The sequence below is a fragment of the Pteronotus mesoamericanus genome, unplaced genomic scaffold (genome assembly GCF_021234165.1).
Source record: "Pteronotus mesoamericanus isolate MK-2021 breed Mesoamerican mustached bat unplaced genomic scaffold, CSHL_Meso_final contig_186, whole genome shotgun sequence".
Lineage (NCBI taxonomy): Eukaryota > Metazoa > Chordata > Mammalia > Chiroptera > Mormoopidae > Pteronotus > Pteronotus mesoamericanus.
Window position 1 is genome coordinate 275596 of NW_026555081.1, and position 12977 is coordinate 288572.

General features: G+C 56.6%; 1 protein-coding gene across 1 annotated transcript in view; it reads right to left on the reverse strand.

Annotated features, from left to right (window-relative positions):
* Positions 1–12977, reverse strand: part of MEGF8 (multiple EGF like domains 8) — a 39736-nt gene that overhangs the window by 19509 nt on the left and 7250 nt on the right. The window contains exons 4-22 of the mRNA XM_054567645.1: positions 12691–12871; positions 12523–12611; positions 11533–11948; positions 10957–11102; positions 10699–10821; positions 8465–8619; positions 8018–8137; positions 7508–7652; positions 7263–7426; positions 5333–5533; positions 4741–4941; positions 4089–4325; positions 3200–3318; positions 2980–3111; positions 2768–2881; positions 2046–2294; positions 1343–1542; positions 792–1002; positions 449–698 (exon numbers count right to left, since the gene is read on the reverse strand). Coding sequence (XP_054423620.1) covers positions 449–698; positions 792–1002; positions 1343–1542; positions 2046–2294; positions 2768–2881; positions 2980–3111; positions 3200–3318; positions 4089–4325; positions 4741–4941; positions 5333–5533; positions 7263–7426; positions 7508–7652; positions 8018–8137; positions 8465–8619; positions 10699–10821; positions 10957–11102; positions 11533–11948; positions 12523–12611; positions 12691–12871 — 3453 coding nt within the window. The remainder of the gene's footprint in view (positions 1–448; positions 699–791; positions 1003–1342; positions 1543–2045; positions 2295–2767; positions 2882–2979; positions 3112–3199; positions 3319–4088; positions 4326–4740; positions 4942–5332; positions 5534–7262; positions 7427–7507; positions 7653–8017; positions 8138–8464; positions 8620–10698; positions 10822–10956; positions 11103–11532; positions 11949–12522; positions 12612–12690; positions 12872–12977) is intronic.

Genomic DNA, 12977 nt, shown 5'->3' on the forward strand with positions numbered 1-12977 from the left:
AGAGGGAAATGGGCTGACGGAACATCCTGGGCAGACTGTTAAACGGTGGCCTAGAGGCCACCATTCCCCCTCCTGTGTTGATAGCAGACATGGCTAATCAATCAGGTACTCTCACCAGGAGCCTCTTTCTCAATACACAGCTCCTGGAAGCCACTACCAGTTGGTCAGAGTTGGCGCACACGGTATAAATATCTACCATGCCTGGACTGAGGAAAGGGAGTTTGAGGATCTGGGGACTAGAGACTTGGAGTCCAGGAAATAGTAGGCCAGGTGACCTGGGAAGTGGGAAGGTCTGTAGTCTTAGAAATGAAGGGCTGGGGGGGCGAAGGAATAGAGTTCGGGGTTTGGAGGATTAAAAAAAAATAAATGGGAACGTTGGGGTCATGGTCTAAGGACTAAAATTGGGTGAGGAGACCTGGGTCTGGACCCTAGTGCCCTCGGAGCTCACCGTGCAGGGTGTGCTGCTGTCGGGGGAGAAGGTAAGGGTGAGTGGGGGACACTGCGTCCCAGGAGCACAGGGCTGCAGCACCTCGGTGGCCGAAACAACCCACACACAATATGACAGGCCTGGCCCGGCTCTCGCTGCCCCACCACCGGGAGGCAGCAGTCCCCCAACCCGGCGTGAGCCCAGTGCCACTGAGGACACATTGGTGAGGAGGGCGCGACCCCCACACTCCCGGAAGCAGGAGCCACCAGCCCTGGGAGACAGAGAAAAGTCAGGGTTAGACCAGTCCTACTCCATCCCATATGGTCCCCAACCCCCTATCCCACCTGTCTGGCCCCTGGCTCACCGGGGGTCCCCATAGTAGCCAGGGGAGCAGAGCTGGCAGTGGGCACCCTCAGTGTGGTCCTGGCAGAAGCAGAGCCCGCTGAGGTTGTCACAGTGGCCGCGGCGTGGGTCCCCATGCTCATTGCACTGGCAGGGTCGGCAGCCGCCCGAGCCCGTGGCGTTGCCAAAGCTGCCGGGCCGGCACCGTTCACAGTGCTCCCCCCAGGTCCAGTCTGTGGAAGGCCCAGCAGGCGGGAGGATGCAGAGTCAGGGACGGGCGCGGGAAGGGACCTGTCCCCTGGCTCAGCTGATCCCCAACCTCACCTGGCTGCTTCAAAGGAGGGTAACCAGGGCCGACTTGGGAGACTAGCAAGGCCCAAGATGGGGGACTGAGGCCCCACCAATGAGATAGGTGCCACTGAAGCCTGTGTGGGGTCAGAAACAGGCAATAGGGCAGGGGGACCCAGAGCTGGGCGAGGGGGCACTGAAGCCCATGCAGAGAAAAGGAAACTGAAACCCTGAGGCGGCGCCCTTGAGACCAGCCCAGGGGCGTCTGGGAAGAGGACTGCTCACCCTGGCACTCATCGCAGAAGCCAGGTCCCCGTTTGCGGCAGTGGCTGTGGAAGTTGCAGCCACAGTCTCGGGAGCAGCGGGGAGCAGGGGGTCCTGGAGCAGGTGTGGGCGGGGGTAGGTCGGACGTCCAGCCCAGGTCACAGACGCAGGTGAAGTCTGGGGGGCCGCTGCACACACCGTGGCCGCAGTCCTCCAGGCACCTGAGGGGCCGCGGCAGGGGTGGGGGAAGGGCTGGGCAGGCCCGGACTCCCCAAGGCATCCCTGTCACCCCACTCTACTCCATCATTTCCATGACAACACCATCACAAGCTACTGCCTACCAGTCCTAGACTACATGGGTGGCCCTGTCTCCAAGGTAACCCCGTCACACGTGGTAACTCCTGTCTCTATAGTAACCACACATCACCACTAGTGATCTGTTCTCTATGAAAACTCCTTTCAACTTGGTCCTCCTCCATCTCCATGGCAACTCTGAAGACTATGGCCACAGTCCACGGCTGACCCGTCTCCACAGTAACTAGTGTTGCGCTGGGGACCCTGTCAGTGTAAGGAGGACCTAATCTGCAAGGTAAAATCCTGAGGCTCACGGGGGATGCTGGTTCCACCCCAGGAGGGATTCCAGCAGCATGATCACTTCCTCCCTCCATCTCCACACCTCCCAGCCCTGGGGCAACATCTCCATGGAAACCCACGTCCCACTCACGTGCGGTTGCAGTATGTGATGCCATCTCCCTGGTAGCCCCGCTGGCAGTGACATTCGTAGCTGAGGGGTGTGTTCAAGCAGGTGGCCCGCAGGTGGCACCGTGCCAGGCCCAGGCGACACTCATCCACATCTGGACAGCGGGCATACGCCCAGCGGGCAGGGAGGGCCACGGACAGCCCCAGGCCCTCCCCTACCCACAGAGAGCAGTTGCCCCCACCCAGGGGCCCTGAGAAGTCCCCCTGGAGGCACCTGGCAGGGGGGAGATTGAAGAAGGTAGTGGACGGGGGCGAGATGATAAAGAAACAAGAGACAGAAACAGTGACAGGGAGAGAGAAGGCCAATCAGAGAGAGAGACAGAAATATGAATATGGAGAGAGAAACAGGAGGAGAAATGGAAGGGATTGAGAGAAACCAAGAGAAGTTAGACAAAAACGATTTTGAAAGACAGAAGAGAGACAGAAACAGGGACACAGTGAAAGGGAGAGAGAAGGAGACACAGAAACAGAAAGTCAAGAATAAAGAAACAGAAGGAAGGATGAAAGAAAACAAGTCACAGGAACAGGGAAAGAGGAGATAGGAGACAAGAGAGAAACTAAGGGAAAGGGGGAAGGGGACAACACAGAGACGACGGCAAGGAAAAGGGGGAGCGGCAGAGACACGGGAGAGCCGTTAGAGTTAGGGCCACGGGGAGCTACCCCGCCCGCCCTGCCGTCCAGCCTCACCGTCCCAGCGTGGGGTTGTCCTCATTGCCGCACCAGCCACACTCATGGCTCTGCAGACACTCGTGGCAGGTCAGGAAGCGGTCACAGCTCCGGCACCGCGGCTCTGAGTGCACGCTGCAGGGCGACAGGGGTGGGCTGTCAGAGCCCAGCCCCTCCACCTGTCCCCACCTTCCCCTGTGAGCCCGGCTACCCAGACGCCACCCTGACCGCACCTGTCATCCCAGCCTCGGCAGCCCCCATAAGGGTACCGGGCCAGGTAGGCAGCAAACAGAAAGCAGGTGTGGGTGGACTGGCACCAGGCACACTGGCTTGAGTTGGCAAGGCAGTCGTCACAGGTCAGGCGCCTGGGAGTGAGGAGTAGGGACAGGGTCACGCCATGGCTGGTCTACGCACACCCCTCCCACACCTGCTCCCTCGGCCAGAGGGGCTCACTGGCTACAAAGCGGGGGACACTCCTCCGGGCTCTTCAGGGCACCCCGACCCCGGCCCCGCCGGCTGCACGCTGCATCCCCTTTGCGGTTGGTGCTCTGATGCCATTCACAGAAAGGGTCCTGGGGGCACGGAGAAGAGCCCAGCTTAGTCCTCTCCCTTGGCCTCCCATTGCCCTGCCTCTCTCACTTGCCCTACCCCTCAGAGCACCCTGCCAAGCCCCCCTCGCTCCCCAACTGCCTGCCTCTCAAGACTTTCCCTTTCAGCCAACAACATCCCTGGCTTCTGCCTGCCCAGCACCCACTCCCTTTTCAGGCATTAGCACCCCTTTGAATGGTGGAGGTGGGGCTGATTCAATCCTGGCTTCACTGACTGGTCCTAGAGCGGGCAGGAGGCCCAACCAGAACAAGTAAAATGCACCCCTGGGACGCCTGTTGACCTAGAGGGTGAGTGGGGTCGGAAGAGAAAGGTGCTTTCTTTCCACTTGGCTGAGCAGGGGAACGCAAGCCTGGAGCCCCGTGGCTCTCCCGCCACTCCCCGGCAATTACCCTCCAGGGGGACACGGTGGGAACTGCTGGAGGTGGCAGGCCTGAAGACCTACTCTTGGACTCCGCAGCCTGAGCCGCTAAGCGCCCCTCTGGTGAAGAGGCACCAAGTTGTGTTTTCTGGCCCCTGTGACAGGGAAAGTCCTGACTGCCAAAAGCCCTCCCCAGCCCTCTCCTCTGCTCCCCACCAGGCTCTTGGCAGGAGATCAAAGACGACAGCCCCAGCTATCTCCCCCTACTGCCACCCAGGGGGCCCCTTGTCTGCCCACGTCAGCCCTGGGGGGCTCTTCCCCTTCCCTAGTCCCCTGCTTTGGCTTGAAGCTGCCCCCCTGTGGCCTGGCAGGCACCTGGGTGCAGGCGTGGCAGTCGCGATGCTCCTCACAGAGTGGGCAGAGCGCAGGCACCAGCACCAGCAGGGACCCACCAGCCCCACTGTCCCCGCAGTGGGCCCCACTCTGGCGCAGGTGGCACGTGGCGCTGGTCAGGCACCAGCCGCAGCCCTGGTCCGCCAGGCAGCCCAGGCAAGAGGAGTAGGAGGCGCAGGCCGCTGAGCGGTAGGGTTCCAGGAAGAAGAAGGAGATCTCCTGAGGGAGGGTGGGGGAGGAGGTCAGGGGTCCACACTCCAACTTCAGGCTCAGGAGTCTTGGGGTAGGGGTCAGAGTTTGGAGCTAAAGGCTTAAGTGTTTAGATACAAGGTTGAGAACTTAGGCACCTACAAGGTCAGGATTTAGGCCATCAGCAGACAAAAAGGGGATCAGGGTTTGAGACAATCTAGAGATCAGAGGTCAAGTAAAGAGGACAGAAGTCAGGAACAGTGAGGTCAGGGCTGGAGAGGGTAGAGAGGTGGGCAGGGGTTGGAGTATCAGATCAGGTCAGAGTCTGAGAGTCAGAGAGTGGGGTCTGGAAGGTGCAAGGTTGAGTCCAGAGTTCAGAAGCCAAGGTTTGTGGCCAGGGGTTCAGAAATCCCAGGGGATCTGAGGCCTGGGCCTGAGTACTCACACTGCCACCAGGCACGCCAGTCCGGTCCCACAGCAGCGTGAGCTCGCTGTGCCCAGGGCCTGCAGAGCCGTTGAGCTGGCCCCGGATCTCTACTGCGTACTTGTGGCCCCGGCCAGGCAGCGGGAAGAGACGAGCAGACCCTGGGCGCTGTAGCCGCCTTGTCTCTTTCTCCTGCTGAGCCACCCAGCGCCCCACCTCCTCCTAGGGTAGGGGTGAGGACAGACAGGGGCCTCAGAACTTTCCACAGCCCCAGACCCCTGAAGCCTCTGAGAACTTCAAACCCACCTGGCAGCCTCCTCCTCCTGGGAAGATGAGGGGCACTGCAGGGTTCTTGAGACTCCGAGAACCTCCAACTACCCCCAAAGCCACCAGTGGCCCTCCTCTTCCTCAGGGCAATCTGACTTGCTAAGACAGACCTTACCCGCCTTCTTCAAAATCCCGCCCCAAGGTGTGTCCACAGTATACCCCAGGGCCCTTTCTCCACTAAGGATGTGTCTCCTGGCTCTGACTTCGCCGCGGTCCTCCCTGCACCACACATCCCCGCCCCTGTATGGACTGTCAACAGCCCTGTGAGGGCCCCGGGAACCCTCACCATGTTCTCTGTGTCAGGGCCACGGGCCATCCGGGCCAGGACGTGTAAGCGCTGGGCCCGGGCCCACACGGCCACATCCTCGGCACCTGGCCCCCCGGGCCCTCCTGGAAGCAGTGGGTGGATGAAGCCACGGTAGACCAGGGATACGTCGGTCTCTGGGCTGGGTGTCAGGGTGATGGTTGTGCTGCGGACAATCAAGACCTGTGCAAGCCAGGGACGGGGTGTGCATGAGTGCCCCTCTACATGGCCTACAGTCCCCACACCCCCTGGACCACATCGGAGCTAGAAAAGACCAGGCAATTCAAACTCCTTCTCTATTTTACGGAATGAAAGACTGAGGCCAGGGGGAGGGTAGGCTCTTCACCTGGAGTCACTCTGGGAGAAGAGTCAGGATGCCAACTCAGAGAGCAAACAGCAGGGTCCCAGCCCTGCTCATCCCCACCTCTCATGAAACCCCAGGATCCTCTTCTCAAACAGCCCACCTTTCTACCTAGGCCCTCAGGAGTCCAGATCAAAAAAGTGAAATAATATCACGCAGCTATGGAGTTTGGGAAACTTCCAGGTTAGTGACCACATCCATGTAACCAGAAGGGCGTCGCAACCCCACTCCATGGGGACAGACGCTCCTGTGCCCAGAACCCTTCTTGACCTCACCCTATGTATCATATTCTCTGTTACACATATCAACCAAGTACATAAGTTGTTTGTTTGTTTTTTAAAAAGAGATTCCAGATACAACATTCAAAGTGATGGACAAATGACATGATTTATTGCTTGTATGTGTTTTTGCAACTGCAAATGAATGGAATAACCCGAGTGTTCACCGTGGGAGACTGTTTAAATAAATTGACAGTACTGTGGCATATTTCCTAAGGTTCTAATGGGAAGACTGCCGGGGTGCGTTAAGATAAAAAGGAAGTGGTAGTATAGTATGGATAGTGTATTACTTTTTGTGCAAGAAAGAAAAATGATTAAAAGGCACATTTACTTGTATTGGAATAAGTAGACTCTGGAAGAACACAAAAGAAATCCAAAGAGATCTGGGGGGAAGTAGGGTGGTCTCGAGTTGGGGGTTATGGGGGCCAACCTCTCACACTAAGGAGGTGGGGAGTGGGGTAGATGGGAGAGACTTTTCACTCAACAACTTTCCCCATCACTGTGATTTTTAAACCATGGGACTACATTCCCTGTTTCAAAATCAATAAGGAGTTTCTGTAAGAAAACATAACAAAGTTTGGTAGTTCTTCAATATGTTAAACACAGAATTACCATGTGATCTAACAATTCTGCTCCTAGATACATACCTTAGTATTGAAAATAGGTGTTTAGACAAAAACTTGGGCATGAATGTTCATAGCAGCACTACTCACTATAACAAAAAGGTGAAAACAGCCCAAATGTTAACCAGCTGATGAATGGATATGGCATAGCCATGCAATGGAAGATTATTTGGCCCTAAAAAGGAATGAAGTTCTGACGCACACAGCACGGATGAGCCTGAGAACCATTATGCTCAATCAAAGAAGCCAGTCACAAAAGGCCACATATTGTATGATTCCCTTTATATGACATATCTACAGTTAGCAAATCCGGAGACAGAAAACTGATCAGTGGTTACCAGGGGCCGGGGGGAGGGGACTGGAGTGCTTACTTAATGGTATCTTTTAGGGTGACAAAAATGTTCTGAACCTAGATAGTGGTGAGAGTTGCACAATATTGTGAATGTTCTAAATGTCACTCATGGTAAATTTTATGTTATGTGTACTTCATCATAATTTTTAAAAATGTTTTCAACTCAGTAAGGAAAATCGGACCCTTGAGTGTAAAGACCTACAAGGTAAACACAAGAGTGATAAAGATCCATTTGGAAAATGAAAACCCTACAACTAGCCCGTCAACCCTGCACACTGTCCCACCCCCTGTTCCCCACCTTGTCAGGCTGGGAGGCATTGGGCGGCTGCTGGAAGGTGAGGAGATGTAGGCCAGGCAGGAAGCTCTGGGTGACACAGGCCTCCAGGGATGTAACAAAGACAGGTGTGGGCCCCCACCAGCCCACGGTGCCCGAGATCTGCTCTCCTCGGCAGCGGGCCTGCTCTGTGAGGACAGGAGGGTGGGGGGTAGGGTCAGTGTGGGGTGCAGCACTGCCCCTCCCATACACTGCCGCTGGTCACTCACCGGGCCGAGGGAGGCAGCTCTCGTTGTGCACGCACCAGCCCAGGGCGCCAGGCCCCCCGGGAGGAGCCTCAGGGCTGCTGAAGGCCAGGCAGGCCTGACAGTCGCCCAGGAGGCGCCCCAGGCCCAGGCAGCTGGCAGCCGGACACTGCAGGGAAGGAAGGGAACGGGGGTCAATGTTCACTGGGGTTTAAGGGATCTGGAAAGGACTGTGAATTCTCGGGTTTAGGGGTAGAAGGGGCCAGGAAGTTGGAGAAGAGAATTGAAAGCCAATTTGAATGAGGAAAGATCAAAAGGATGGGGCCTGGGGACGTGGGTACAGGAGAGTTGAAAAGGCTCTGGGAGAGGGTCAAAGTTCAGGGGGTCAGCAATCAGGAATCAGGGATGCTGATCTTAGGTATGAAAATAAGTCTCCCCGGTGTGCGGGGGAGTCCCTCTGCACTTGGTTTCAGCAGAGGGAGACACTGAGGGCTGGTCTCTGTGCTAGTGGGCAGTGTCAGGACAGTCACTCACAGCCCCCGAGGGGGGACCAGGAGGCAGTGCAGCTTGGCAGGCCCCCTGACACCAACTGCATCCAGGGTCTCGAGAGCAGACACTGTGGTCCGTGTACATGGAACAATAGTCCAAGTCGTACTGTAGAGAGATGGGGGTGGGTGAGGGGGCTCCTCAGACAGGGGCCTGCTTCCCATATTCCCACTGATCATCCCAGGGAACCCCAACTGCTCAGCACCCCAAGGACTCTTGTCTAACCCTCTTCCAGTGCTGGGGACCACTGCTCCTCTGCCCTCAGCCCCAGGGACCTCCATTCCTCCTCTCCTGAACCTGGGAACCAACATCTCTCCTCTCGTGGCCCTAGGGATTCCCACTGTTTATTCCAAAGACCCCCAACTTTCTCCCTCATCTGTGGGAACCATGCTACCTTCTCCCCAGCCACCCTCTCCCTATCACTTGAATACTCACATCCAGGGCAGGTGTCTGGAACACAAAGGGGGGCACCTTGTAGGCCATCAAATCCCCACGGGGCCGGCCACTGTACCCACCAGCCACCAACAGGACACTGCCACCCAGCACAGCTGCCACATGTGAGTACCGACCACTGGGAGGCGCTGCTCGGCCTAGAAGAATACAGACCCCAAGGGCATGGGACCCCCAAACCCCGTCCCACCTTCAAGGCTCCCCTAGCCAGACAACCACCCCTGGCTCTCCTAAGCCTCAGCCCAGACTCCTAGCTCCTGCCTCAACCCTCCTGCCCACAGAAACCCACCCAGCCTGCCTGGCCCTGCACCGGCTCTAGTCCTTTCTCTCCTGGGGCTCCCGCATCCCCACCCAAGTCACCTTTCAGACAGAGCATGATCTTTGGGTCAGAAAAACTTGGGTTTAAATCCTGGGTTTAACATTTACTGGGGTTCAAATCAGGGACTGACTACAGACTAGCTGTGTGGCCTTGCTCTCTGAGTCCGGGTCCCCTCCTCTACACACGGACCACCATCCTAGCCTTGGGGAGCTGCTTGGTTCTCACCTGTTTTTGTCTGCCTGGCATTAGCTGCCCTTCTAGTGACAGCCTCTGACTTTCCCCTGGAAAGCAACCTTCTCCCCTTCCCAGTCCACAAGGTTCAAGTCAAGCCACCCCTACTGGCAGAAGTGGGGCTTTAGCCCAGGCCTCTCAATGTCAGTGACTAGTTTAGCGATGTAACTCAAGTCCTATAATCCTTGGGAAAAAACACTCTCTTCTCTCTGGGCATTTTAAAGGAGTAAAATATCACCCCAGAACTGCTGGTGACCACCTAAAGAAGGCAAGTCTGCCGGAGACTGAAGTAAACCCGGCTGTGAATTGAAGAGCGAAATTGCTGATGTCATCATGTGAGCACCTGGATCTAGCCTAACCTGAACTCACTCTAATTGGCCAAGAAATTCTCCCTTTTTCTTAAGCTAGTTGGTTTGGATTTCTGTCCCTTAAAACCGAGAGTTCTTCCCTGGCTGGTGTGGCTCAGTGGACTGAGCACCAGCCTGTGAACCAAAAGGTTGCAGGTTCGATTCCCAGTCAGGTACATGCCTGGGTGGCAGGACAAGGTCCCCAGTTGGGGGAGTGCAAGAGGCAGACACACACTGATGTTTCTCTCCCTCCCTTCCTCTCTCTCTAAAAATAAATAAATAAAATCTTTAAAATAAAAGCAAAACAAGAGTCCTGACCAATAGGAAAGTGGTCAGTGATTGGCGACTCACCTACCCTCTTACTGAACCTGAATGCTCTGTAGTAAGCACATGGGACTTGGCCCAGGAAATCACAGGCTACAGAGGAAGAAGAGGCCTCTAGAAACCTCACACTCTCGCCTGCCCAGTAAAGGGGCCTAAAAGAGGGACAGGGACAGGAAGAGGAGTCCTGGATTGGAGAGCTCGAATGTCAGGCCCAGGCTTATTCCTGATGGCAGCACAAGATTCTTCTGGGACCCTTCCTCTTAAATGTACACCCTTCCTTACGCTTGCCCTCTGTCCTCACTCTTCTGTTCAGTGGGGTGGGGAGAACAGAGACGCCTCCGGGGAGTCCATAGTCCCCTGAAATGATATGCCCACTTTGTGGATACAAGTGTTTTTCTGAGGGAGCAGCCTGTGGCTTTCTTTTGATTCCTAAAGCAGTCTCTGATCTAATGAGTTGGAAAGGTTCTCCACGCCCCCTTCCCGTAGGACTTTCATTGCTGTTAGAAAGACGTGTTGACCCCTTCACTAGGCTGTCTTCAGTCTTCAAGCATGATCTTAATTTATTCTCACAACAGCCCAGTGGCTTAAGTGTTACTATAATCTCCATTTTATAGGTGGGGAAGCTGAGGCACGGAAATTAAATGATGGCTTTGTACAGATGGTTCTTTGGAGCCAGGCATCCTGGTTTGCCACTTGCTCACACGGTGTGACCTTGAAAAGGTTATCTCTTCTTGGGCATTTCCCTGGGGCAGCTGGAAACTGGCAAGCCTGAACTGAAACCTAGATCTGATGCTGCTGTTAACTACCTCCCATCTCCAAGGCAACAATGCCCTAGTCCTGTGTGCAGGACAGGCCTGCCCTCTGAGACCGCTCCAACAGCATGTCTGGCTCACCCCGACAAGGACGAAGGTGGCTCCTGCGCAAAGCTGAGATTCACCGTTGGGGGATGGGAAGTATGGCGATCAGGAGCCCCTCAGGGAAACAGAGGGACCACTCACCCTCCGGGGTTCCTGGAGGAGCCAGCTCAGCCCCCGACACCCACTGATGGCAGCCCAGGTGGTAGAAGAAGATGCCATCTTCATAGCACTTTTCCTCCTGGTAATGGGTGTGCACATTGCCCCCTGGGAAAGGAAGAAAGGGGCACAGCTGGCAAGCCTGGGGGAGGTGGGGTCACCCACACAAGGAGCCTCAGCTCAAGGCTGGCTTGGACCCCTGTCAGGCAGGCAGGCAGGCAGGCGGGCAGGGAGCCTCCTCACCATAGACTACCATGTAGTTGCCCAGGACACTGGCCGTGTGGAAGGCTCGCTCCCGCGGGCCCTGAAGCCCATCCCGGGCCTTCAGCGTTGTCCACACGCGCCGATCCACATGGAACAGCTCCGTGGAGTTCACCCGCACAGAGAACCTATGGTGGAAAGGCAGAGGAAGGGCTCGGGGCTGGAGGGGCCTCTCTCCCTCCTCTGGCCTCTTAAATGCCGTGTGCTCACTCAGGGTTGAGACCGGCTGTGATAGGGTTTAGGTCCACTCAGAACTAGAAGCTTCTGTGGCAGGACCCAGGTTGGGCTCCTGTCTGGCTTCCCTGCATAATCTAGCCAGGGCTGGACACCAAGCAGGGGCTGGTGGAATGGACAGATAGTGAATGTGTGGGAAAGCAAGTGACCAAGAAATTCAGTAACTGAATGAGTGAGTGAATAGATGAGTGAGTGACTCGATGAAAGGAGGGAGACTGAAGGACTGCAGGAGCCCGTCAGCAGGCAAAGACCACTAAAGCCTAACGGCCAGGGGCCGCGCCAGGCCAGCCCTGCAGAGCAGGGGTCGCGGGGCAGGTCACTCACCGGGCAGTGGATGGCCGGTGTCCGCCATGAACCAGCAGGGCTCGAGATGGGGCATGGAACACCATGGAGTGGCCGGTGGCAGCAGGGGGTCGCCCACCTGCCGGAATCACCTGCTCCCAATAGCCCCCATTGGTGCTGTCAAGGCGGAAACGGAAGAGGCCGGAGGAGAAGAGGTCGTGCTGGGTGCGGCCACCAGACACATAAAGCCAGATGTCGTCCACTAAGGCAGCTGCGTGACCTGCCAGGCCTGGCGGCCCCGAGGAGCTAGAAGCAGGTGGTGCCAGTTGCTCCCAGTGGCCCCCGCCCAGCGGGCTAAAGGCCCACACGTCGCTAGTGAGGGAGCCATCGGCCAGCTCACCGCCCATCAACACCAGGGAGCCGGCCCAGGCCACAGCCACATGGGAGTGACGGGCAGCCTGTGAGGAAGAGACCAGGAGACAGAGATGGAGAGGGAGATGGTGACACAAAGAATGACAGGGAGAGCCAGACACAGACACAGAGATGCAGAGACAGAGAAAGATAGAACACAGAAAGGAGGACAGACAGAAGGTGAGACAAAGAGAGAGATGCAAAGAGAGAAGAGAGACAGACCCAGAAAGATAGACACATGTGAATAAGAGCAGAGGAGAGACAGAGAAACACAGTAAGGAGGGCGGAGTCAGAGAGGCAGGAGTAGAAGGAGACATGACAGAGAAAAACAGAGACACAGAGATACAATCCAGACAGAAGGAGACACAAGGACCAAGAGTCAGACAGAAACAGAGAGATGGATCAAGAGAGAGACAAAAGATACACAGAAAGATAAGTTGCAGAAAGGGATACAAAGGAAGACAAAAGAAAATCTGAGATAGCAGAAATGAAGGGGTAGGTGTTCCTCTATCAAGCTGCAGGCTAGGGGGACTCTGGGGTGAAGGGGTGACTCTGAGGGGCCCTTGCTGTGATTGTCAGAGTGGGCAGGTGCCTCCAGGTGGGCAGCAGTGGGGTCCATACCGGGGCAGGGCTCAGGTCCCAGCGCTCCCAGGTGTTGGCAGAGAAGTTATACAGCACGAGGTCGCCCAAGGCACTGTTGAGGTCCTGGCCTATGGAAGGTGGATGGTCTCAGGCCCTGGCCACAGGCTGCCAGGCCCCAGACTCCAGACGCACACCCCATCTGCTCACCTCCAAAAACGGCCAACAGTCCTGGTAGAGACAGGAAGGCACCAGCTGCCCCGACACGGGCAGAGAAGGCAGGGTCCCCGGCACTCACGTTGTGCCACCAGCCAGCCCCCTGGTTCTCCCACAGGTGCAGGTCACAGGCACGTCCCAAGAAGCCAGGCTCACATCGGCATGGTCCCAGGGGCTGGGAGGAAGGGGACACAAGGCAGGGGATAGAGAGAGAGGAAGAGACAGGGAAAAGAGATAGAGAAAGAGTGAGACACACAGGGCAGAAAGGGAGGAGAGAGAGA